The 27,737-nt window shown below is 44.9% G+C and overlaps 1 protein-coding gene and 1 non-coding gene across 2 annotated transcripts in view; one reads left to right on the top strand and one right to left on the bottom strand.

Moving 5' to 3' along the window:
• The window catches only part of TMEM163 (transmembrane protein 163), a 258,886-nt gene extending 240,286 nt beyond the window's left edge, over positions 1–18,600 (bottom strand). The window contains exons 1-2 of the mRNA XM_043488097.1: positions 17,931–18,600; positions 12,165–12,284 (exon numbers count right to left, since the gene is read on the bottom strand). Of these exons, the coding sequence (XP_043344032.1) occupies positions 12,165–12,284; positions 17,931–18,126 (316 nt within the window). The 5' untranslated portion in view covers positions 18,127–18,600. The remainder of the gene's footprint in view (positions 1–12,164; positions 12,285–17,930) is intronic.
• Positions 1,879–1,951, top strand: TRNAE-CUC. Its single transcript has one exon. It is a non-coding gene; the product is annotated as a tRNA-Glu (tRNA).
• Positions 18,601–27,737: the final 9,137 nt, after the last annotated feature.

Raw genomic sequence — 27,737 nt, forward strand, 5'->3', positions numbered from 1 at the left:
TTTGCCTGACTTCCCTTAGTACGATAATCTCTAGGTCCAGCCATGTTGCTGCCAATGGCATTATTTCATTCTTTTTCATGGCTGAGTAGTATTCCATTGTGTCAGATACACATACTTTCTTTATCCATTCATTGATAGACATTTAGGTTGTTTCCATGTCTTGACTATTGTATTTTTTGTTTTTTGGGAGAGGGATGACTATCATAAACAGTGCTGCTATGAACATAGGGTACACATCCACTTTTTTTTTAAACCCACTCTTAATGTGAGCAGACTATCAAGGATTACTGCTCACAGGATTCCTCACAAAAACAATAAAATCAAGGAAAATGGCAAAAATAGCACCTCAGAGAAAGACAATACAAGAACCAGGGAAAAGTTTTTTTAAATATCATTAATATTTTCTCAAAAAGATAAGAAAAGGTCTATGAAAAAGATCAGTAACACAAGAGTTGGATGATTTTTTTAAAAGGCACACTCAGGCAATTAAAAATAAACTTGACAGTAAGAATGAAAAGCTCAATAGAAATGTAGGAGTATAAAGTGGAGGAAATTTCCCAGAATGTAGCGCAGAGAGACAGAAAAAGATAAATGGGAGAAAAAAATAGAAAGGAGGGGCATACATTCATGAAAAAGACCCTACCACAGTAAGTCTCATACAAAGGATTATGATTTAGAAAGGTTTAGGACTGAAATAGTAACCCTAGAAATAAGAGCTTCAAAACTCTTAAGTAACATTATTTGTACTGAGAATTTTCTATTAAGCCATCAGTCAAGTGTCAGGATATATTAATGACATTTTAGGCTTGAAAAAGCTTCCCTTCCCATATGCCCCTCCCTAGGGGGGCTAAGAGAAGATAAGCGTGTCAACCAAAGAGAAAAACATGGCATCCAGGAAACAGGGGACTCAACAGAAGAGAAATACAGGGAACGCCCAAATCCATGGTGAAGGGTGATGCTAGGATGCCCACCAAATAGAAAGGGCAACCCAAACAGGTTAACAAATGTCAAACAGCTCTGAAAGAGATTTCTTAAAGAAAACGCTGACGGACTTATTGATGCATCTGAAAATATTACAAAAAGGTTGAAATAAAAATGCTGAATTAGAATTTAATAAGAAAGAGAGATGCAGAGGGACTTCCCTGGTGGTCCAGTGGTTGAGAATCTGCCTGCCAATGCAGGGGACATGGGTTCAGTCCCTGGTTGGGGAAGATTCCACATGCCATGGGGCAATTAAGTCCATGTGCTGCAACTACTAAAACCCGCACGTCCTAGAGCCCATACTCTGCAACAAGAGAAGCCACTGCAGTGAGAAAAGCCCATGCACCACAACTAGAGTAGCCTCGCCACAACTAGAGAAAGTCCAAGAGCAGCAACGAAGATAAACAAATATTTTTAAAAAACTAAGAGATGCAGAGAAAAGTAAACATAGGAATAAATAAAACAGAACTTACATATGAAATACTAAAACCAGAGAAAATAAAAAATGGTGCAGGAACGAGGTAATCATTCTTTGCCATATAGCTCAGTGAGCAAGATTTATGTAGTCATAATAATACAAACCATAACTATTATGCAAGGATGGAAATTCAGGAAGTCAGCATGTCTGTGTGGGGCCAGGAGGACAGTAGAGAGTAAATTATCTTCTTCCCTGCTGGGAAGTCAACAAGTAATGCCTTAACAACAAAAATTCAAGAACTGGCATTAGAAGCCTGTTATTTTTAAAGGTATAAGAAAATGCAAGAATCAACTAGAGAGGTAAAGTGATTGCCAGCATGGAGATGAGGAGGAAACAGGAGAGAGAGCTGCGGGGTGGGAGGGGGTGGTTCGCTGCTCCTTTACAGTTCTTAACGTTAAAGATCACATCCACATGGGACTTCCTTGGTGGTCCAGTGGTTAGGACTCTGTGCTCTCAATGCAGGGGGCACAGGTTCAATCCCTGGTCAGGAACTAAGATCCTTCATGCTGTGCGGTGCAGCAAAACACAAAACTACGTTGATGTTATGGCTTCCACAAAAACAACAAAAATAGATATTTATTTGTTTGTTTCCCAGTTGCTCTTTTCAGTGTCCTTCATGTGTTTGATTCCTTTTTTTAATTATCTAATTCATTAACTATATGCGTTTTACAGATTCTATCAGATTCTCTTCTCATTGAGTTCTAATCGTGCTGCTGTATGACTTAGTCATCTAGTTAAGATCCTTTCTCAGCAGCTTCCTAATGTCGAATTATGAGCTCAGCATTGGTTGCGTGTCATCCATATGAGGCTACTGGGACTTAGTGGAGGTTCTACACTTGCTTCTTTCAGGCATTCCAGGGGCATTTGCAACATAGGACCATATCCATGTCATGATCTCAGCTTGAGGGTTCCTAGGATACCCAGGCAGAATGAGCACCTATATAGAATGCCATGGTGTACCCCCCGGCTTCTCCCTCAGGGACTTCCCATTCATTCCTTCAGCTGCCAGGAATGAGGGCTGCCAGTGGCTCACAGCTCATCCCTCTCCTGAATCCACCCTCTACTGAAGGAAGCTGCCTCTCCCAAGGTCACACTTCTGCATGAGGCAGCCCATACCAATGACAGGTCTAGCAACCTTGCTACAGTAAGACAATTCTGAATGGCCATCCCAGCTCCAAGTCCCTGTGGGACAAGTCTCTGAGGGAACAGCACAGTCAACTTCTCCCCCCACCCAATCCTGCTTCCCTTGCTGCCTTTCAGAAATTACTCCTGGGAGCCTCTCCCAGCCCCCATTCCTAATAAACCTCCTGCAGTGAATCTCAGAGTCAGAGTCTATTTCTCAGGAAAGCAACCTATGAAAATTCCAAAAACAAATGAGCACACAGTCATTCCCATGGTTATAAATTCTAATAGAAGCCTCCCCACACACAGAGTTGAGCGGTCTTCCTGGGTTGATGGGTGGGTTTATTCTGGTCCGTCTCATCACTGAAGGTAAAATCCTCTAGTGCATTTACTTTATTCCAAAATCTTAGTTTCCAAAGCCCCTCCTAAGTCATCCTGCACTCTGGCCTCGGGACGGCCTTGGCTTCTGCATTAATAGCTCTGATTTTCCTTTAATTCTTTCTTGGGGAGGCTGCAGACTGTGCTTTCTCGAACCAACCAGTGATATCTTTTCTTGAGCATCCTATGTGTCTGACAGGTTATCCATCCTACCCCACTACCCTATCGTTTGCTCCGACATCCACAGACTCCCCTTCCCATTAGACCCAAGCTTTTCAAGGGTGTGAGAGACTGTCCCAGGCCCTCGTGTCCTCTCCAGACTGGGGACTGAGGACTGGAGGAACACAGCCACACCCTGGAAGGACGCGCAGGAAGAAACAGCAGAAAGTGAGAAACAGCTTCCTTTCCTGGGAAAAGGAGGGTCCGCTCCGTCCCTTCAACCTCATCTTCAGCCCTCAGGACGGGGCACCAGGAAATAGCCTCTTGCCAAGGAGGACTCGGCCAGAAATTTCACCTTCAAGGGGAAATCCCCAGAGGACCAGATCGCAGTCCCTAAGCACAAGCGGACCAGAAAATCCCTTCTTGTCCCACCGGCTAACAACCGTGCCTGGGAAGAGCCGGAGAGGCGACAGGAAAAGCCCTCAGGAGTTTCCCACAGACTCGGGAAGTCTTGTTAGCAGAGCCCAGACACAAGCAAGGAGGCAGCAAGGACCCACCAGCCTAATCAGAGGAGTCCAGGGGGCTCACAGCTCAGCTTCCCGGAGTTAGCGCCAGGGCTGTGTGACAAGGACGCCTCTGTGCTAATAGACCCTGGCCACATTTTAATTAAAGGCTGTGTGCAGAATGCAGGGAGAAGGGGAGAACAAGCGGGCAGCTGCTAAGACCCCTCCTCCACTGTGGGCTGGAAACAACAGCTCATTGTAAGCCTGGGGACTGGGAAGATGCACTCTCCCAACAGCCATGAGTGAGTCTGGGTCAATAGAACCCTGGATCCCTCGGCCCAAGAGGAAGCAGAGGGAGAGCAGAGGGTGGGGTGTAGGGGGAGGGAGAGACAAGGGCCCTGCATCCCCCATCCCCACTGGCTTTCCCGCTTGTTTCCATTCACTTGAAAAATCTGCCGTTCCTTTTTCTGAGATTTTTACCTGCAAACATACATCCTCAACCTGCTGCAGCCACAGTGACCTCAGCAAGGAGATGCTAAAAACCACTCCAGCCCAACCAGCATCTGAAACATCAGTATCAGAAGCTACAGTTAGAACTGGACACGGAACAGACTGGTTCCAAATCGGGAAAGGAGCATATCAAGGCTGTATGCTGTCACCCTGCTTATTTAACTTATATGCAGAGGACATCATGCGAAACGCCAGGCTGGATGAAGCACAAGCTGGAATTAAGATCGCTGGGAGAAATATCAATAACCTCAGATATGCAGATACCACCACCCTTATGATAGCAGAAAGAGAAGAGGAACTCAAGAGCCTCTTGATAAAAGTGAAAGAGGAGAGTGAAAAAGCTGGCTTAAAACTCAACATTCAAAAAACGAAGATCATAGCATCCAGTCCCATCACTTCATAGCAAACAGATGGGGAAACAATGGAAACAGTGACAGACTTTATTTTCTTGGACTCCAAAATCACTGCAGATGGTGACTGCATCCATGAAATTAAAAGACACTTGCTCCTTGGAAGAAAAGCTATGACCAACCTAGACAGCATATTAAAAAGCAGAGACATTACTTTGCCAACAAAGGTCCGTATTGTCAAAGCTATGGTTTTTCCAGTAGTGATGTATGGATGTGAGAGTTGGACTATAAAGAAAGCTGAGCACTGAAGAACTGATGCTTTCAAACTGTGGTGTTGGAGCAGACTCTTGAGAGTCCCTTGGACTGCAAGGAGATCGAACCAGTCGATCCTAAAGCAAATTAATCCTGAATATCCACTGGGGAGGACTGACGCTGAAGCTGAAACTCCAATATTTGGCCACCTGATGCAAAGAACTGGCTTACTGGAAAAGACCCTGATGCTGGAAAAGATTGAAGGCAGGTGGAGAAGGGAATGACAGAGGACAAGATGGTTGGATAGCATGGACATGAGTTTGAGCAAGCTCTGGGAGTTGGTGATGGACAGGGAAGCCTGGCAAGCTGCAGTCCATGGGGTCACAAAGAGTCGGACATGACTGAGAGACTGAACTGAACTAACTGAACCAGTATCTGAGCGCCAACTGTGTTAGGGGCCGAGACGGCAGACCGGAGAAATTGGGGCCCTGCCTTTGAGAAGGGTTCACAGAGCGACAACACAATGATTTAAGTATCGTGTGTCACACTCCTGATACACTGCCCCGTGCCCACAAAGCTCTAGAAACCAAGGGCATTTTTTTGTCTTTCCATTTTTCAAATCATTTCTTATTGAGGTATACTTTACTTACTTATGTACATTTCAGGTATACAACATAGTGATTCACAATTTTTAAGAATTATATTTCCTCCATTAATAATTATTATAAAATATTGGCTATATTCCAAAAACGCATTTCATCAGGAAATGGAGGGTCAGGGGAGGCTTCCTGGACTAGGGGCTCTTTCATCTCAATTTTGAGGGATAAGTAAAATTTGGCTAGAAAGCATGGGGGGCAGGAACACAGGGTCTCTGACGCCAAGGGCAGAGTAGGTGCATGGATGTGGGGGCGAAGAGCAGGATGCAGCATCAGGGGAACTGCAAGAAGCATTTGTGGGCAAGCTTAGCTGGAGGGATGGGAGGAGCCGAGTTCAGCCGGGGAGGAGGGGCAAGATCCAAAGGGGCCTCTAGGTGAGCAAAGGGGTGGGGCTAAAATACTAAGCATCTGTGAGCCGGCATTCTTTGGGGTGGGGAGATGAGGCATCAACCTTTGAGGAGCAGGAAGGAAGAACCCAGAGGCAGGGCGTGTTGTCAACATGAGGTGCCCAAACCGCATTTCAGCTGTCCCTCCCTCCTGGTTTCCACCCGTCAGAATCAGCAACTCTGGTTATCATTCGCCCCGCACATTCCCGGGGAGCAAGTTATCCCCCTAAACACGCCCAGAATGTGGCTCATAAACTTCCTGCCCACACCCTCCCCACTCAGCACAGCAGCCCAGACCGGCAGTGGTTGGGAAGTTGTTCCGGAAAACTCCCCACCACACTACCCTGGGGAAACAGCAGCTTGGGAAGAGACCGGGCTCCTTGAAAGATCAGCAAGAATAAGACCCCATATCTAACCTATGTAGCAACGGGGGACTGTACACACGGGGACCACACCTGCGCTTCCCATGCCCGGAGAAAGTCTAGAAGGAAATACAAGACCCTGGCAACAAGGCTTGTCATTGGTGAGTGGTAACTGAGAGAAAGTTGAGGGTGGGAAAGAGATTGGCACTGTGTACTTCTGGCCTCGTGAACTTTCATAATGTGCACGCACTTCTTTTATCAAGAAAAATAAGCAAGAACAGCGAAGGACACAAAGGATCATTCTAGGAGCAGAATGGAAGCCACCTGCCTTTGGTGTAGGGAAACAGTTGAGGGGCTGGGTCTTAGGTTCACCCACAGGAGCAGTGAGGGTCTCACAGGCATCATGACCTAATGGAGGTGGGACACAAAGGGGAAAACTGGGATGAAGAAAATACACCGAACAATGAATAACACTACTCTGGGAAATGAGTCCTTATGGCTGGTGAGGCCCTCTAAGGATTCAGCCACATGAAGGTCTACCAGAAGATGAGTTGTGCTGAAAGATGCCAGCTACAGTCCTGGGAAGTTGGGATGTCTGAGCAAGGTTGGGCAAAGGCCAGGTCAGACCACACATTTTAGGCCACTGTAACTCTTTAGATGTCTCTCTCAGGGCACCAGAGGGCCACTGGAGAGTTTTTGCCTTTCCCACCTCACACATGTGTCAGTTGAGAGATACCATACTAAATTCCCAGACATATTTTGCTGAGTGTATACAAGCGCCTATAATTTCATTTTATCTATCTCTCAATTCTTGGCTGCTACTGCCGCTAAATCGCTTCAGTTGTGTCCAACTCTGTGCAATCCCATAGACAGCAGCCCACCAGGCTCCCCGGTCCCTGGGATTCTCCAGGCAAGAATACTGGAGTGGGTTGCCATTTCCTTCTCCAATGCATGAAAGTGAAAAGTGAAAGTGAAGTCGCTCAGTCGTGTCTGACTCTTAGTAACCCTACGGACTGCAGCCCACCAGGCTCCTCCGTCCATGGGATTGTCCAGGCAGGATACTGGAGTGGGGTGCCATTGCCGTCTCCACTCAACTCTTGAACTCACAAACTAAAAAGAATAAGTACACTTATTCTACCATTTTTAAGGGTCAAGAGTTTACACAACAATCAGATACATTATTTTAAAACCCCCAAGTATAAAAATCACTCCTTTCAGAAAATTTTCCAATTCTTAAATCTACTGATTCACAAAATTTTTGAGAGAACTTTTTCTGAGAAGATCTTGGTTTGGATTTTTGTTCAAAGTGGAACTGTGTATCTTAGGAAAGGTTTTCCCCTGAGAATGTTTCAAATATATCTTCACTTCCCACAGAACATGTATTGAGTGCCTAAAAATTAACTCACACTCATTCAAACCTCAGAGTCAGAATGCACTTTCCTAAATCATTCTAACAAAGACAGCAATGATGTCAAAACCCTGAATTGTGAAACAGAACTTCTGTTCTCTTTCTAACCTCATTATTAAAACAGATTTTTTTAAGGTTGTTCATAACAGGATTGCCATTTTCCATGCTGCCTACCGATTATAAACAAAAGTAATTTTAAAGCCAAACTAAAGCTCTCTCTGAAATATTCAAGATGTATTACCATCTGGTTTTATATCAGCATTTGAGCAGGTCCAAAAATCACTACATTACCAAGAATTCCCAAAAATAGTTCATTTCCCTTTCAAAGCACATATTCCTCTCAAAATACTTTCAAGTCACAAACTTTGAAAACTCACCTAATTTTTCAGACTATACCAGACATCCATGTACATCATCCACTGTATGTCAGACATCCTGTATGTCATCCATACTTACATGTGTAAGTGATTTATCACGATCACTCAGTAATACTAAACAAAGCTATTTTTATCATTAAGTCTTTTAGAAAGACCTAATTTGTGAAAATAAAGCATACCTGATCACTTGGAAGCTGGTAGGAAGTAAAGGATAATAATCTTTATTTGCAAATGTACACACTATGTAAAAATATGAATCTTTCCAGTCCTGAAAAAAGAGGTATCCCCAAAACTTACATATATCCATCAGCCTCATTTCCAAACACAAAAGAGACAACAGCATTTCTCCAGAGGATGCTCAGCTAAAAATCAGCATGTACTGTTAAAGAGGAAATGGCAGGTGAGGAGATAAAGATGGGTTTCTAACTGAACCAGCCATAGAGCTCTGAGACAGGCCCTTAGTAAGAGAATGGCCGTAGGATTATCCAATTGTCTAAAGCAGATTTCAACTGTTTATAAAATAAATAAGACTAAATCTGGTATCACCCTGCTTATTTAACTTATATGCAGAGTACATCATGAGAAATGCTGGGCTGGAAGAAGCACAAGCTGGAATCAAGATTGCTGGGAAAAATATCAATAACCTCAGATATGCAGATAACACCACCCTTATGGCAGAAAGTGAAGAGGAGCTAAAAAGCCTCTTGATGAAAGTGAAAGAAGAGAGTGAAAAAGTTGGCTTAAAGCTCAACATTCAGAAAACTAAGATCATGGCATCTGGTCCCATCACTTCATGGGAAATAGATGGGGAGACAGTGGAAACAGTGTCAGACTTTATTTTCTGGGGCTCCAAAATCACTGCAGATGGTGATTGCAGCCATGAAATTAAAAGACACTTTACTCCTTGGAAGGAAAGTTATGACCAACCTAGATAGCATATTAAAAAGCAGAGACATTACTTTGCCAACAAAGGTCCGTCTAGTCAAGGCTATGGTTTTTCCAGTGGTCATGTATGGATGTGAGAGCTGGACTGTGAAGAAAGCTGAGCACTGAAGAATTGATGCTTTTGAACTGTGGTGTTGGAGAAGACTCTTGAGAGTCCCTTGGACAGCAAGGAGATCCAACCAGTCCATCCTGAAGGAGATCAGTCCTGGGTGTTCATTGGAAGGACTGATGCTGAAACTGAAACTCCAGTACTTTGGCCACCTCATGCGAAGAGTTGACTCGTTGGAAAAGACCCGGATGCTGGGAGGGATTGCGGGCAGGAGGAGAAGGGGACAACAGAGGATGAGATGACTGGATGGCATCACCGACTCGATGGACATGAGTTTGAGTAAACTCCGAGAGTTGGTGATGGACAGGGAGGCCTGGCGTGCTGCAATTCATGGGGTCGCAAAGAGTCGGACACGACTGAGTGACTGAACTGAAATCTGGTATCTAAACAAATCTTTAGATGAAATTTATTTCTAAGAAATCTTTTGCTTCTCCCAACTTAAAAAAAAAATTGCTCTTTAGAAAATGTTTCTCAGTTCATTCATTCAACAATCTTGAGTACTGATTTCCAAGTAAAAATGGATGTTCATCCTGCCCCGAAAAGTTTACCATCCAGTAGTAGCAAGAAGACATGACAATAAATACTGTCTTCTACTCTTCACCATGACTATCACCTCCTGGCAACACACACACCACACTCACACACACCACACACAAGCACACACTCCAAACACTTCTCTGCCATCTCATAGCACTGCATTCCATAGCAATTCTCTTTAAAATGTTAACTAGTTCAACCTGACCATTTCATTGGATACAACAGCAGTTCACCAAGCCAGCCTATTCCATTTTATCCCAACTCTCTGTCAACCACCTCCTTGGAGAATACTGGGGGGCTCCTTCTGAGGCTTTTTTAAAAATACATGTACTGTGCTTTCCGAAACATACCATTTTCCTTTAAATACTAATTTAAACAGCTTCAAAAGTCAGCTTATATTGCTTAATCTCTATTGATTTTCTTCCCCTTCAAAACTGTGAAAAGGATTGAGTGAAAGTCTATCAACATGCAAGTGATGTTTTAAAAGTTTTTAATATTTCATATTACAAATAGATTTAGGAAACTAAAGAATAAAACCAACAACCCTAACAATGCAGCCACAGACTACCTCGAGGGTCTAAAATATAAAACACACACATGTGCACACACATTAAAGTTACTCTAGTTAAAATGAGAAAATATATAGTTTAACTTTTACATTTTTTGGTTTAACTGTACCAGAACAAGTAGAAAGCAACTTGGGAACAAATTAAATGTACCACAGAAAGCAATAAAAATCATGATGCCATGTATACCCCAATGCCAACATTTTTTTTTTCATTTATTTTTATTAGTTGGAGGCTAATTACTTTACAATATTGTAGTGGTTTTTGTCATACATTGACATGAATCAGCCATAGATTTACATGTATTCCCCATCCCGATCCCCCCTCCCACCTCCCTCTCTACCCGATCCCTCTGGGTCCTCCCAGTGCACGAGGCCCGAGAACAGCAATGCCAACATTTTATAGGCAAGAAGTTAAAAGAGTTAAATTACTTGCTATAAAAAGGGGGTAAAATCATTTTAAAGAGAAACAGAACCCTTTTCACAAAGCAATATTATAATTCCATATGCATTATGCAACAGTCTTTTCCTATTATAAGAAATGGAACAAAAATTTTAAGATAACCCAACTAAACAGGCATAATATGCAAAACCAAAATTTCCTAATTTTTTTCTTATTCTGATTAAGCACATCAAATGTAGGATTCTTCTCCCAAAGGAAAGACTTGCTCAATATTTCTCCACATTCAGGTCCTCATTCAAACACTCACATTATAAAGTCATAACAGCTCTATCAGTCAGAGTAACTATTATTCTGTTTGTAAATCACCTCCCTTCCTGCCATTCCTCTTTCTTTATATATGTAAATTACAGGGTCAAATTTGGAGCCCACCACCAGCCACCACAACCAAATTATCCTCCAGGGATGTCAATAGGGCTGTTACTCGGTTCAGCATTTTTTTTAAGAAAAAGGAAGAAGTAGCTATTTTCAGGGATCAGAATTCCTCTTGATCAGATTTCTGGCTCACTGGTAAATGCTTCTACCCTGAAATTATCCTTGGCTGCTAAATATGTGGCAAAAAAAAAAGCCAAGATGTGGTACAGTGTTTCCAATAGATATTGCTTCAAGGAATATACACTGAGTTTTGCAGGGAACACTTGGTCAAATTCTAATATTCCCCCATGAGAGCCAACACCAATTTCCAGCAGCTGCTGTAACTGTGCAGAATGGAATTTTAAAAACACACAGGGTAGTATATTCCAGCAGACACAGTCCTTCCTTCTACTCTGCGCTTGTCACATGAGGCACCTTGTATGATACTCATCGCTTAGAATATAAATCTGTTAAGGCCATAAATTAATCACAAAATGCATATAATACATTCTTTTTCCTAGCATTAAAAAGAAAAAAACACTGTGGATTCCGGCAAGGTTGAGCTGAAGCTGAATGTCACTGCTTAAGCTTATGAATCACTGCACGTTAATAAGAATAAACAGCACATGCACATTTCTATAGGCTGCAAATGTTAGCAGAGAAAATGCATGTCATGGGGCTTCCTAACAGGGAAACTGGATTATCCACGGGCAGAAAGCGTTCCATTTTCTTAGTTCTTCTCGACTATGATAAATATTTTGGTTTCCAAGGCCACTGAAAACTTGCAAGGGGATCCTCCCATTTTTGTTTCATTAAAATGTTCAGATGATTTTATTCTAAACCTCAGGCAAATATAATTCAGGGGTGGGGGTGGGGAGGAGAGGTGGTACTACAACATTACACTCATCTGGTAGCATGAGGTTCAAAATACGAGTCTCAAGGATATATATTTTTTGTCACATGTCAGCCCAGGCTGAAGGCATCCACCAAGAGAATATTTTCACTATTTCAGCTGGCAGCCAGAATTGACTGCCATGAACCCGCATACTGATGAGAGCCTAGACTCCCAGTCTTCTTCTTAACTATCTCTTGCCTCTGCAGAAGAGAGAAGCCTTTTTACTAATTTATAAGCATCTGACTATGTAACCATCCAAAAAAATTTTACTCATCAATAATAGTCAACTAAAAGCAAAAGCGCATCCCATAGGAGTCAGAGAATAAAACCGGCAACACCCGTAAAACACATCGATCAGCAAGACTCTGAATACTCACTAAAGGCAGCCACCGCCAGGGCCAGTGTGACGATAATGGAGAACCAGGAGACCCACAATGCCTTCTTTCTGTAGTTCTGGGCTTCATGAGGTTTTAGCCGAGTGCTGCTTTCTAGTAAGCCTGACAAATACAAGGAGAAAAGGAAGTTAGGCATTTCCTTATTAAGAAACCCACAACTACAGCTATATGTTCTTATCCAAGGATTATAAACCGACAGCCTGCGGGCCAAGATGGGGGGGGTGGTTAATTGAAATATAGTTGATTTATAATATTGTGCTAGTTTCAGGGTACAACAAAGTGATTTAGCTATCCAAGAGGTGTTTTGGGAGAGTTGCATGGAAATCAAGCTTTGGGGTGTCTCTTGAACTATCGCTGGCTCAGGCGTATCTGGCTCATGTTCCCACAGGGAAATGCCTGCTGTCTTCTTTATAAAGGAGGCTGCCAGCCTACCAACCTCTGACCTGAGGACATATGACCCCAGCCATGCCCCTGCTCCTGCGTTAACTCCCTCGGCTCACTGACTCACACAGGTGCTGCTCGTTCTAACGAAGCCTTTCATTAAGAAAACAGCATGAATAGCCCACATCTGGTTGGGCTTTTGGGCTCAACCGCAGCACCACTTTGCGTTGATCCACCATCCTGGCCCACACTGGTGGACCGGGTTTTGCCCAAAGCAGTGAGTCATGGAATACAAATGCCCTCGTGGCTCTCCTCATCAATTAACAGAAGGACCATTTCTCTTTAACCACAACCAACAGCCACCAGGCCTAAATTACATGCCATGTTTTCTTCTCTACTCTTTCTGCTCTATAGTATCTATTCCTTTGTATCAAGCTTATGTCAAAAACTTCTCAGACTATTAAGTGGGGTAAACCTGCTAAAACTAGGGTCACTTCCTAGGCGTGCCACATACAATAAAGGTTTGAGTTCATCTCCTCTGCTTTCGACACTGAGCCCTCAACAACAGAAATTCAGGATGCCTCTGAGACAATGCCCGTTTCAACAGCCTTGAGTCAAAGAATAAAACATCAGTATGATCTTGATGGACATTTTTTCTTCTCCTTTGAAAAGAGATCATATACGGCATCTCTTAGTTGCATGGAGAACCAAATTCTCAGCCCAGCATCCCACTGGTGGCTCAGATGGTAAAGAATCTGCCTGCAATGTGGGAGACCTGGGCTCCATCCCTGGGTTGGGAAGATCTCCTGGAGGAGGACATGGCACCCCACTCCAGTATTCTTGCCTGGAGAATCCCCATGGACAGAGGAGCCTGACAGGGTACACTCCATGGGGTCGCAAAGAGTCAGACACAACTGAGTGACTAAGCACACATTCCACATAAACAGGACACCATCTCTAGCCAAACAACTCGTTATATACTTTTTAGAGGTGGAACAGCCTTATCACAACTGTTCCAAATGATGAAGGAACTGGTAGTCGGGATTTAAGCACCCACGTGTAAAATACTACACAGCATGCAACAAATCACACCTACACATCGTGTAAAAAGGCATCTTCCCACTAGACTGACTGGGTTACCACATTAAACACTGGGTTACTGAAAACTGCATCATGTTTGAAATATAACAAGGACCCTGTTAAAATTTCCCAGTTCCATTAACTACTCAGACCACAAGTCCTGAACAACGGGGAAAAGTCATGAAGCCTGCTTAGTGAGTCCAGTGTACAGCCAGATTTTTTAATCACTGAAACCTGTAGACACATTTACAACCAAAAGGGAGATGAATTTGCAAAAGGTAGGTATAAACGCCATCACCTCACTGTAAAAATCTCACCAAAGCTTCCTTTAAAAAATGCACTTGGACAGAAAATAGAAAAACCTTCTCTCTTATCACATTATGCCCCGGGTACAAATGATTTCAAACTGTCCCTTGGTCTACTTCTTTTTGTCCCTTTGTCTATTTCCCTAGCTGCTAAAAACACGCATTTTAATTTTCAACTGCAATCACCCTTGATTCCAGTTTAAGGTACAACCTAAAATATGATGCAGTGTCCCACTGACTCCCAATAATTTATTTCCCTTTTCCCAAATGACACAGAAATCTTTCTTTCATCCTGGCCGATTGATTTTCCAGAGAAGTGAAGCTGTAACATTTAAGTACTGACTCAAGTAAGCAGTTCATTTGCTGGGTACTTTGACAGCAACAATCTCAAGAGGTTATCCACTGGGGGTAAAAAAAAAAACCAAGGTTCCTTCTAGAAGATTTAATTTTCTAAGAGAAACAACCACGATCCGGGTTTCTGATTCCAACACATGACATTTATTTTTTTTTCCTTCCAAAGCCAGCTGCTTCCAACAATGTGACTGGAGCTGACTGCACGGCCAATCAACACACCTCACCCCTGAGGGGGCCAGCACTCTGGAGGAGTGTGGGCTGCCCGCTCACCTGGCTGCACTGCCCTGCTAAGCTGGTGCAGGATAGCACCTAGTCAGCATGATTGATAGTTCTTCCCCAGATCTGACCCTGTATGTGCTTCCCCACGAGATGTTTCCAACTTTAAACACAGGAGTAAATGTAATGGAGACTGTCCAGGAAGGGAGAAACTTCCCCGTTCCTATCCAACCTTCACTTGCTTCCTACTAGTTTTCCTTCCTAAAAATAGAGCTAAAACCTAGGATGGATAACTCTCCACTCCTCAAAGGGAAGTGGGATGTAATGATCTATGAAGACCTGGCTCATAAATGAATTGTCTGCACACAGGTTCCTCTACCTCCCCCGTCCACCCTGTGTTAGCTGCGTGCACACATGCAAGTCAGAGGTGTGATGAGAATTTCTAAAATTGTCAGGAAGCTGTGTTCCAAAGGTAGCAGAAAGGTAGCAGAGCCTGCAGAAGCCAAGGCAGGCCTCACATCTGCACTCACAGCCCCTACAAGAGGCCTTTAGTTGGCCTCCACGTTCAAACTGTTAATCTCACTCAAATTTCCCGTTTGTAACTTGGACCCTGGCAATAGTAAGCATAAGGGTTGTATTAATGAAGGACTGACACTGGGGCTGGGAAGATGCAAATGTACACAGGGAGGTTGAAGCTGTCAGTCATTTCACGGCTAGTATGAATTAGTTCCCATTGCTTTCTCCCAAGAACTGGTCATGCTTGGATCCTCAGAAAGAAGGGGAATATTCGTGAGATAGGAAGGCAGTAGAAAATGCTGAAGCAGGGAACACTCTTAGGGCCCTAAGCCTTGGGGCAGAATGATGGGAAACACTTGTGGGGAGAAGAGTGGGCATTGAAAAGGGAGGGTGTGGAAACACCTAAGACAAACTTGGCCTACGTTCTGTTTGTTTTAGTCAGTCTTGGACCACAAAGCTCTTGCCCCCTGAACTATGAGGCTCAACCAAATGGCACTGCAGTTACTGACAATATGAGCTAGCTAGGTTTCTAGGAACCAGCCCACACCACTTCTATGGGGGAAAAAAAAACTCTAAAGTTCCCAAACAGTAGATTTTTATAAGCAAGCCTTTGATCAAAGTTAGATTGAGACTGTTAACAGGGTCCTGACAGCTCAGAAGGAATTTATGGCGAGAGAGAAGGCCAGATATGGGTACAGATCCAGGTGTCCACCCTCCCACACATCTATAGGTAGGCATTTAGGTTAGACAAGCAAGCCAGGCATGATCCAGAGATACGCGGCAGACAGCTGCCTGGGCCGCCTCCTCCCCAAAGCCTCTCACTATTAGGAAAAATGGAGCAGTAGTAGCGATCGGACCATTCCCAAGGGATACAAAAAAATCGATATTGAAAAGATGCAGCCCCATAAGAAAAAATTACACAAACACAAAATATTTTAAGAAACCTCCCTAGATAAGCTTCTGATTTATTTAATAGAAACGACTCATTCAGCATTAACTCTTGGCTGCCAGGAACGGGTCAAACAGAAGAATGTCACACTGACTTTCAGCTTTCAAGGCCACACCATGCCGGGTTCTTTGGGGGACAGGACTCATCTTCACAGACTGGCAGTGTGTGACACGCAGCGCTTTTACACAGTGACAGTTTATGAACAGTGAATGCTTTCATGCAATAACATAATGGAAAATGAAATTCAGTTGACCAGTGAAAAATAACCTTAAGTATGAATTCAGAAGGGCTTTTTACGCTTGAGCCTGAGCTAGAAAATGACACGAAATATTAACTCGCCCTAGCACGTTTTTCCCCTCCTATCCTTTTGTGAGACAGGGAGAAATAGGCCAGCTTGATACAGATGACCTGCAATGCTACAAAAATAAGCCCATCCCAGAATTCGGTCTTTGTTCAATACAAAAATTTTTAATCCTACAACATCAGTTGCAGAGAGAAAGGTAATTAACACGATCTACAATAAAAATGATAGGTTTTGTTGGGTGCTTGTGATGTCACCCATTATCAGCTCGAAAATGATAATCGAGTTAGGTGAGAATAGGAGGAGAAACTGCAACATAGGTGCGGAGCTCGTTGCAACCGGAGCGGCTCCAGTTCTCGCCCGAGCATCCCTGCCGATTCTCTGGGAATTGCCATTTCCACGTCATTCTCTTTTTCACATGCTACAGTTTAAAATTTCTAAGAGGAACGAGATCGTGCCTCCGAACACTAAACCGGAATAAAAATGTACAGGAGATACCAAGAATAGACAGAAACCTGCTAAGACTGAAATATACAAATCCGCCACAGCCAACAAAATAAGGCTTCCAAGAACAGGGGGTGGAAGTGGCGACGAGCCGCTCCCCCCCGAACGGCCGGCTGTCGGAATACAGTTTCGGCCACTAACCGGTTTTAGCAGAGCCATTGAGTCTTTTTGAGGGGGCCAATTTGGATTCGATTCTGCAAGAAACAAAAAAGGTACAGACGTGGCCAAGAAGAGGGCTGAAAGGAAACTGGGGAGGAAAAAAGAGAGATGTAGGAGGAGGAGATAGACATAGGAATGCATAGGGCAGTCTCTCGCGTTTTCTGTGGGCAATTCAAAGGGGTAATCGGCTATCTGTCGGAGGGGTAGCTGGGCTTGGCCTCCTGGGATAGGGACGTTTGCCAGCTTCCAGGGATTTTGAAGGGGCTGGGAGGCGCGCTCCGAGAACCACCAGGTTCCAGCGGCATCCACCCAGGATCGGTGGTCCAAATCCAAGTGTCCCAGTCCTCTGTACCATCTGCAGACAACGGGGCAGCGACCCACGATAAACTGGGTTCCTAGTAAATGAGGGTCGGAGATCACCCGACTCCCCTTCGCCGGGGCAGTCGCCCCTCTAAGCTGAATCCGCAGACGGAAGTTCTCCCTGGTTAACCCACGGAGCCGAATGGGGTTTGGGAAGGAGCATGCTCTGAGCTCAGGACCCTTCCAACTGAGCGCGACCCGCAGTCAACCGGCAGCGCTAGGCTCGGAAAGCGGAGGAGGAAAAAAAAAAATCACACACACACGCCTCCAGCAAACTTTTCCAGTGGGCGCTGGAGGAGCCAAGGCTGGCCGAGAGGAGGCTGCGGGCCCCGGTGGGGTCGCCCAGGAGGCAGTCGGGTTCCCGGGTTCCGGCGGAGGCGCCGCGGCTCGGGCGGTGCCGGCCGCGCAAGGTGGGGCGGCCGCGCAAGGTGGGGCTGCCGCCCTCAGCTCTCCACGCTTTCGCGGGAAGTCGGAGCTCCGCGCCCCAGCGCGCTCCGAGGCGCCGAGCCCGGCCCCACCCGCCTGCGGAAAGGCGGGCCCCGAGCAGCGGCTCCTCGTCGCGCCCGCCCGGCCGGGGAAAGGGGCCGGGCCGGGGGAAGGGGCCCGGGGCGGCGCGCGCTCACCTCGGTCCTCCAGCCCGTCGCTGAACTGGCCGCTCTCGCTGATACGCAGCTGCCGCTCCTCCTCGGGCTGCGGCGGCTCGCGCGCCGGGGAGCTCAGCGGGCCGGAGGCGGTGGCCATGGGCGCGTGGCCCCTGGGCGGCGGCGGGACTGCGGGACCCGGAGGGCTGCGGCGCTCGCTGCCCGCGGCCGTCTCCATGGCGCGGGGCGGCGGGTCCGGGCAGCGACGACGAGCGCGGCGGGGACTCGAGTCTGAAGTGCGAGGCGCCGCGGCTGGGAGCGGGCGGAGGGACGGACCGACCGCGCGGGCGCCGCGGAGTGGAGGTGCGGCGGCGGCAGGGGGCGGGGGGTGTGCGGGAGCCGAGCGGCTCGCGTGGCCGGTGGCAGAGACTCGGGCCCAGCAGCAGCTGCCGCGCTCCGCCCCCGGGGGCAGGTGCGTGCGGCAGGGACCCGCCCCGAGGCCCCGGCGCCGGAGCCCGCGCCCCGAGGCCGGTGGGGAGGGAGGGATCCGGCCAGGCCTGAAGCCCGGAGGCTCGGGGGTGTGGGCTGGACTCCTGGGAAAGCCGGGACCGGCAGAAACCCGGGCAGGGCCTGCTGAGGGTGTGATGGGAGACCCGCCCCACTCGTGCCGCGGGATGGTGACCAGAGATCACCTCGGACCCGCTTCCTTTGCTGTCCGAGAAGGCTGCGCCCGCGCTGGTTAGGAAGGCGGTCAGCGCCCTAATGTGGCACCTTCTCCTCTGGAACTGCACGGGCTTCACAGACTATGCAGGCTCTCCTGCCTCGGCTGCCAGCCGCATCGCCCATCTCGGGAGAACGAGGCTCACCTGCCTCCACCCCCACGGGTATTGGGTCTTCTTCTAAGAGCGTCGATTATCCTCCAGCACCAACTTACAGAGACCGGGTAAATCTTAGGACCACGGGGCGTTCTATAGAAGAAGTTTGGACCCTAACCGCCCCCCGCCCACTGCCACCACCACCATTGAGACTGCCCTTGGACCATGGATCCAGCCAGTCCGCCACCAGCTATTTCCTCTCTGAGTAGCCAAGTCTTGCTGATAACTTTAGGCTTCAAATCGAAGCCTCCCTCCTACGGGAAGCCCTCCGCTGGCTTCCTTGGCGCGGCCAGCTGTCCCCTCCTCTGCCCGCCCGGGGCTCGACCCCTGGCGCGCGGCTCGGCTCATCTCCGCAGCGAACCAACGAGGTGGGTGCAGACTGGGACCCACGCCCCGCGGTGTAACCCGGAGAGGTGCCAAGGGCGACCGGCCATTTATCAGATTCGGCTTGAATATATTATCCGTATCCAGATTCACAAAGCTAGATTTTCCTCTTCCTATGTATATCAGCCTTGAGATTTAATGAGTCTTCTAAAATGCCAGTTCCTCATTTAAGGCCTGCCTACTGTGGGGGAGGGCACCCTGTTTTTTGAAGAGTAACCAGTTTCTCATTCTCGCTTTGCCTGCGATGGAAATCCGAGTGGGATTAAAATACCTTTGTCGTGCAGTGGAAATATCACTAGCACTGGGAAGAGGGGCTCATTTTGTTGCTGTTGTTGGGTTGGATTGAGAATATCTAAGCTGACCTTGGCCAATTTACTTTACCTTTTTTAAACAATAACTACAAATTTTAAGAGGTGGACAAGGGCATTTCAAAGGCCCCTTCTTGCTAGGAAAGGAGGAAAGGGAAGGGAAAAAAGAAAAACGCTATGATCATTTGAACACACACACAAAAATAAATAAATTTTACCCACTGGTCTTGCTTCTGTCTTCTGAGGGGCTTCCCTGATGGCTCAGTTGGTAAAGAATCTGCCCGCAATGTGGGAGACCTGGGTTTGATCCCTGGATTGGGAAGGTCCCCTGGAGAAGGGAAAGGCTACCCACTCCAGTATTCTGGCCCAGAGAATTCCGAGGACTAAAGAGTCAACAAGACTGAGCGACTTTCAATCTGGGGCTCCCCTGATAGCTCAGTTGGCGAATAATCTGCCTGTAATGCAGGAGAATCCCAGGGATGGGGGAGCCTGGTGGGCTGCTGTCTATGGGGTCGCACAGAGTCGGACACGACTGAAGTGACTTAGCAGCAGCAGCAATGCAGGAGACCCCGGTTCGATTCTTGGATCGGGAAGATCCGCTTGTGTAAAGGACACGCTACCCACTCCAGTATTCTAGCCTGGAGAATTCCATGGACCCTATAGTCCGTGTGGTGGCAAATAGTCGGATAGACTGACTTTCACTTTCACTCTGAGGTAGACAGCCTTCAGGTATTTGCAGACACCTCTTACTCCCTCCCACCCAGACTTTTTCTCCAGGTTTTCCCATTTAATTCCTGTCAATAGCTCGCAAACATTAGAATCACCTGGGGAGTTTACCAACAAAATTACTTAGGACTCACCTACTGCAGGAAATTCTAATACCACAGGTGAAAATATGGCTATTTTTTAAAACTCCCTCCCCATTTCTAACTCATCTGGAGAAGTTTTTTCTTTTCTAAATTTATTTAAATGCTGACTCCTTGTTATTTGAGATTCTGATTCAGTAGATCTGGGATCTGGCTGAGAATCTTCATTTGAATAACACAAATTCTGCTGTAGATGGCTTGCTCTACGACCACCTCTGAGAGTCTCACTAACTGCCCTCCACAATCTTGACTAACCTGCCCCCTACTCACTCATCATCTCTCTCCCCCTCCTCCCTCTCCCTCCCTCCCTATGTCACAAACACACCCAAGATCCGTCTTTTCTTAAAGGATAAAGTATCATTGTTCTTTCCTCTGTTCCCTCAGTTGGTTCTCTAGTCCATCACATCACAACTGTAATGTGCATTTGAACACCTGAGATTCTTGTTAAAATGCAGATTCTAAATCTGTCTGGGGTACCAGCTAAGATTTCTAACAAACCCCCAGACACTGCTGATGCCGCTGGTCTGAAGACCACACTCTCAAAGCAAGGATCCAGGAGTTATTTATTATTCATGGGATAAATATATTTTCTTCAAGTTGCAGCTGCCCTGGCTCAATAAGCCATTCTTGTCTCCTCCAGAAAGATTTCTCTGACTCCAGCTCTCCCCGGGCTCTCCTTTTGACGGACTGTAAGTGTTTAATAACTCACTGCTGATGGAAGCAGGGGATGTGGTGCTTGCCTGATTCCTATCTTCACTCACCCATATCTACCTGGGGGAACAATCTCTGCTGACTGACTGGGAGGTAATATTAGCTTACATTCTGGAGCATGTATTGTGTGCCAGGCACCTCACTAAGTGTTTTACATGAATTGTTTCCATCCCTTAACTACTACCCTCCTCATTTTACAAAGGAAGAAATCAAGGCAAATCTCCTGTTTAAAAAAAACTATACTCCAATAAAAGTTAATTCAAAAAAAAAAAAAAAAGATGGCAAGTCTCCTGGTAAACTCTAGCACTACAGCCCACAACAGTACTGCCCCCTAGCGGGTATTTTGGAAATTTACGGATGCTTTAATTGGGTCTAACAACAAGGGGCCAGAGGAAGTGGCATTTAAGTGGAGGGTGGAGAAGGTTGCAGGAAGTCCCACCAGGCCAGGATTTTCCAGCACAGTGATTGTGTCCTGCATGGGCTTCATATGTCAGACTGGACATTTGGGGCAGTTAAAATATGCTTCTATTACATTAGAACTTCAACTCTATTTTCCACATAAAATATTTTTGCACCACTTGAATACACAGTGCATTTTCTGTAAATGCAACTACTGTATAAATCTAGGGAAGACTACTTTGTTCACTGTTTTGAAAAGTCAGGACAATGACACCAGTCCCACTCATGGCTTGTGAGTCCGCAATCAATACATCAACACCTGTCAAATGTGTAACTGTCACAGGCAGAGTAATTCCAAACGTGTATCTAGATATTTTTATTTAGCTCTAACCTCAAAATGTAAAAAATTAAAAAACAGTGTTAATAATATACCACAGTCTTGTCTTACTGCTCTTAAATTATAAATGGGTATAAATACCTAACTACAGAGTTTTGTGAAGAGAACGCACTGGACATAGCAAACACCCTCTTCCAACAGCACAAGAGACAACTCTACACATGAACATCACCAGATGGTCAATACAGAAATCAGACTGATTATATTCTTTGCAGCCAAAGATAGAGAAGCTCTATATGGTCAGCAAAAACAAGACGAGGACCAGACTGTGGCTCAGATCATGAACTCTTTATTGCCAAATTCAGACTTAAATTGAAGAAAGTAGGGAAAACCACTAGACCATTCAGGTGTGACCTAAATCAAATCCCTTACAATTATACAGTGGAAGTGAAAAATAGATTCAAAGGGTTAGGTCTGATAGACAGAGTGCCTGAAGAACTTTGGATGGAGGTTCATGACATTATACAGGAGGCAGTGATCAAAACCATCCCCAAGAAAAACAAATGCAAAAAGGCAAAATGGTTGTCTGAAGAGGCCTTATAAATAGCTGAGAAAAGAAGTGAAAGGCATAGGAGAAAAGGAAAGATATACCCATCTGAATGCAGAGTTCTAAATAGTAAGGAGAGATAAAAAAGCCTTCCTCAGTGATCAATGCAAAGAAATAGAGGAAAATATTAGAATGGGAAAGACTAGAGATCTCTTCAAGAAAACTAGAGATACCAAGGGAACATTTCCTACTAAGGTGGGCACAATAAAGGACAGAAATGGTATGAACCTAACAGAAGCAGAAGATACTAAGAAGAGGTGGCAAGAATACAGAAGAACTATATAAAAAAGATCTCAATGCTGGTGTGATCACTCACCTAGAGCCAGACACCTTGGAGTGCAAAGTCAAGTGGGCCTTAGGAAGCATCACTATGAACAAAGCTAGTGGAGGTGATGAAATTTCAGCTGAGCTATTTCAAACCCTAAAAGATGATGCTGTGAAAGTGCTGCACTCAATATTCCAGCCAATTTGGAAAACTCAGCAGTGGCCACAGGACTGGAAGGGCAATGCCAAAGAATATTCAAACTACTGCACAACTGTACTCATTTCACATGCCAGCAAAGTAACGCTCAAAATTCTCCAAGCCAGGCTTCAACAGTACGTGAACTGTGAACTTACAGATGTTCAAGCTGGTTTTAGAAAAGGCAGAGGAACCAGAGATCAAGTTGCCAATATCCGTTGGAACATAGAAAAAGCAGGAGAATTCCAGAAAAACAGCTATTTTTGCTTCATTGAATAAAGCCTTTGACTATGTGGATCACAACAAACTGTAGAAAATTCTTCAAGAGATGGGAATACCAGACCACCTTACCTGCCTCCTGAGAAACCTGTATGCAGGTCAAGAAGCGACTGGACATGGAACAATGAACTGGTTCCAAATTGGAAAAGGAGTTCCAATTGGAAAAGCCCTGATGTATCAGGGCTGTTTACTGTTAAAGGAGGAAAGGAGCAGGCTGATCTGACTGCATCTTGAAAAAGAAGGAAACTCCATCTTACATTCCCAGTAAACTTAGGACTATGTGCCTGATAGCAATGGAGATCACATACCTACGGCTGAAGAGGCCTCCTGAACTGATATACACCAGATTCCATACCAAGATTTCCCTTTACCATAAAGAATATAATAATCCCCTATGTAGTCAATCACCTTTGTAATCTTTATGGCATCCACTGGTGTAGGTTACAATGTATAACCAGCTGTCCCTTCTGATTATGAATCATGGCTATAACCTGATTGTATCTCCCTTTAACATTTTCCAGGCTAGATTTAAGGAATTTGGGGATGTGGACTTGAGCACGTACACCTAAGCTATATAAGGCTTTCACAAAAGTCAGTTGGGGTCCCTGGCTAAAGAAGAAACTCTGCCTCGGACCCGCCGGTGTAATAAACCACACTCCACTATCTACGCTGTCCTGACTGAGTCTGTTTCCTGGAGGGTTTGGCTATAACACTGCCACCCTGCTTATTTAACTTCAATGCAGAGTACATCATGTGAGATGTCCAGCTAGATGAAGCACAAGCCAGAATCAAGATTGCCGGGAGAAATATCAATAACCTCAGATATGCAGATGACACCACCCTTATGGCAGAAGGCAAAGAGGAACTAAAGAGCCTCTTGATGAAGGCGAGAGAAGAGAGTGAAAAACGTGGCTTAAAACTCAACATTCAGAAAACTAAGATCATGGCAATCAGTCCCATAGCTTCGTGACAGATGAGAAGACAATGGAAACAGTGACAGACTTTATTTTCTTGGGTTCCAAAATCACTGCAGATGGCGACTGCATCCATGAAATTAAAAGATGCTTGCTCCTTGGAAGGAAAGTTATGACCAACCTAGACAGCATGTTAAAAAGCAGATTCATAACTTTGCTGACAAAGGTCTGTCTAGTCAAAGCTATGGTTTTTCTAGAGGTAATGTATGGATGTGAGAGTTGGACCATAAAGAAGGCTGAGCACTAAAGAATTGATGCTTCTGAGTTGTGGTGTTGGAGAAGACTCTTGAGAGTCCCTTGGACTGCAAGGAGATCAACCAGTCAATCCTAAAGAAAATCAACCCTGAATATTCATTGGAGAGATTGATGCTGAAGCTGATGCTCCAATACTTTGGCCCCTGATGTGAAGAGCCGACTCATTAGAAAAGACCCCGATGCTGGAAAAGATTGAAGGCAGGAGAAGGGGATCACAGAGGACAAGATGGTTGGATGGTATCACTGACTCAATGGACATGATTTTGAGCAAGCTCAAGGAGATGGTAATGGACAGGGAAACCTGGCATGCTGCAGTCCATGGTGTTGCAAAGAGTTGTACACGACTGAGCAACTGAACTGAACTGATCTAACTACTATGTTATGACTTCTGATGCAGATATGAGCATTTATAAAAACAAATACATGTTAAATATTGTTTTACTTCTTTGTTATAATTTGTCATTATATTGATGTTAAACTGTGTGTGGAAGTACTAACTATGCATTCTATTTCATGATCTAAATGGTGACTAATACATAGTAACTTACAATAATATAATAATTTAACTTATATGCAGAATACATCATGAGAAACACTGGGCTGGAGGAAGCACAAGATGGAATCAAGATTGCTGGGAAAAATATCAATAACCTCAGATATGCAGATGGCCACCTTTATGACCGAAAATGAAGAAGAAATAAAGAGCCTCTTGATGAAAATGAAAGAGGAGAGTGAAAAAGCTGGCTTAAAGCTCAACATTCAGAAAACTAAGATCATGGCATCCGGTCCTATCACTTCATGGCAAATAGATGGGCAAACAGTGGAAACAGTGGCTGACTATTTTTGGGGGCTCCAAAGTCACTGAAGATGGTGATTGCAGCCATGAAATTAAAAGACGCTTACTCCTTGGAAGGAAAGTTATGACCAACCTAGACAACATGTTAAAAAGCAGATACATTACTTTTCCAACAAAGGTCCATCTAGTCAAGGCTATGATTTTTCCAGTAGTCATGTATGGATATGAGAGTTGGATTATAAAGAAAGCTGAGCGCAGAAGTGATGGTTTTGAACTCTGGTGTTGGAGAAGACTCTTGAGAGTCCCTTGGACTGCAAGGAGATCCAACCAGTCCATCCTAAAGGAAATCAATCCTGGGTGTTCATTGGAAGGACTGGTGTTGAAGCTGAAACTCCAATATTTTGGCCACCTGATGCGAAGAGCTGACTCACTTGAAAAGACCCTGATGTTGGGAAAGATTGAAGGTAGGAGGAGAAGGGGGCAACACAGGATGAGATGGTTGGATGGCATCACCGACTCAGTGGACATGAGTTTGGATAAACTCCGGGAGTTGGTGATGGACAGGGAGGCCTGGCATGCTGCGGTTCATGGGGTTGCAAAGAGTCGGACATGACTGAGTAAACTGAACTGAACTGAGCTGTTATTAAAGTGGAGGCTTAACTGTCACAGCCAAGAGGAACCTACGGAGACATGACAATTAAATGTATTATTTCCTAGATGAGATCCTGGACAGAAAAAGAATATTAGGTTAAATTTTAAAACATCTGAACACCTGGGGCCTTAGTTAATAATAATGTATCAATTTGTTATTGTTCAGTCACTAAGTTGTGTCCAATTATTTGTGACCCTATGGACTGTAGCATGCTAGCCTCCTCTGTCCTCCACTATCTCTTGGAGTTTGCTCAAATTCATATCCAGATGTATCAGTTATACTTCACTAATTAAAACAATTATGTTAGCATGTACCATGTTAACATAAGACGTCAATAATAGGGAAAACGGAGTGCAGAGTTTATGGCAACTTTCTATATTATCTTCTCAATTTTCCTGCAATCTATCAAAAAAAAATCTATCCTAAAAAGTAAAGTCTACTTTAAAAATAAAAATAAAATTAAGTGGGGGGAGATGAGAAGGCTTGAGTCTGAGAGGTAGACATCCTAACCTTAAATTTTGCCCATTGCTGAAGAGAAACCATGGAAAGAAAAAGTACATGAGGTCCTTTAATAATACTTTAAAGTTTCTTGGAAATTTTAATATGATCATGAGGAGTACAATGTTCATGAATAATGGTGAGAAAGAATTTTGTTGTTTGACTCTTTGCAACACCATGAACTGCAGCATGCAGGCTTCCCTGTCCTTCACCGTGTCCCATAGTTTGCTCAAACTCATGTCCATAGAGTCGGTGATGCCATCCAACCATCTCATCCTCTGTCGTCCCCTTCTTCTCCTGCCTTCAATCTTTCCCAGCATCAGGGTCTGTTCCAATGAGTCAGTTTTTCACATCAGGTGGCCAAAGTATTAAAGCTTCAGCTTCAGCATCAGTCCTTCCAATGAATATTCAGGACTGATTTCCTTTAGGATTGACTAGTTTGATCTCCTTGCAGCCCACGGGATTCTCAATAGTCTTCTCCAACATCAAATTTTGAAAGCATCAATTCTTTGGCACTCAGCCAAATAGTCACAATTTTAATCCAGTTCCACTGGCTTTTCCTGGGACTTGTTAGTACATTTAAGGATTTTGGAAGTTTTGTGAATTTTGTGAAATCTCAAATTCTTAAAACAGGGCTTCCACCAGGATACTCTGGAAAGTCACACTTGGGTAAAAGCACATGAACATGTAACCTGACTACTGAAAAACACAGATTGAGTGGTATCTTTTTTTGCTGTTTATTCCCTTTTACATGTTCAATATGGGCATGCCTCATTTGGGGGCTTTTCTGGTGGCTCAGATCGTACATCTGCCTGCATAGCAGGAGACCTGGGTTTGATCCCTGGTTTAGGAAGATCCCCTGGAGAAGAGAATAGCAACCCACTCCAGTATTCTTGCCTGGAGAATTCTACTGACAGAGGAGCCTGGCAGCCTACACTCCATGGGATTGAAAACAGTCTGGCACAACTGAGTGACTTTCACATCACATGTGTCATTTTATTGTAGATAGCATTTTTTAAAAAACTGAAGGCTTGTGGCAACCCTGCATTTAGCAAGTCTGCATGTATGTGCATGCGAAGTCACTTCAGTGTTCGACTCTTCAAAGCTATAGACCGCAGCCAGCCAGGCTCCTCTGTCCATAGGATTCTCCAGGCAAGAATACTGGAGTGGGTTGCCATGACCTCCTCCAGGGGATCTTCGCGACACAGGGATCAAACCCATGTCTCTTATGTCTCCTGCAGGCAGGCTCTTTACCACTAGCACCACCCGGGAAGCACATTCACCAAGTCTATTGACATCATTTTTCAAAAGCATTTGCTCATTTGTATTTCACATTTTTCTAATTCTCAAGATATTTCAAACTTTAAAAATTATTATTATGTTTGTTATGATCTGTGATCAGTAATCTTTGATGTTACCATTGTAATTGTTTTGAGTGAGTGAAGGCA

Source organism: Cervus canadensis, chromosome 15 (assembly GCF_019320065.1).
Source record: "Cervus canadensis isolate Bull #8, Minnesota chromosome 15, ASM1932006v1, whole genome shotgun sequence".
Classification (NCBI taxonomy): Eukaryota; Metazoa; Chordata; class Mammalia; order Artiodactyla; family Cervidae; genus Cervus; species Cervus canadensis.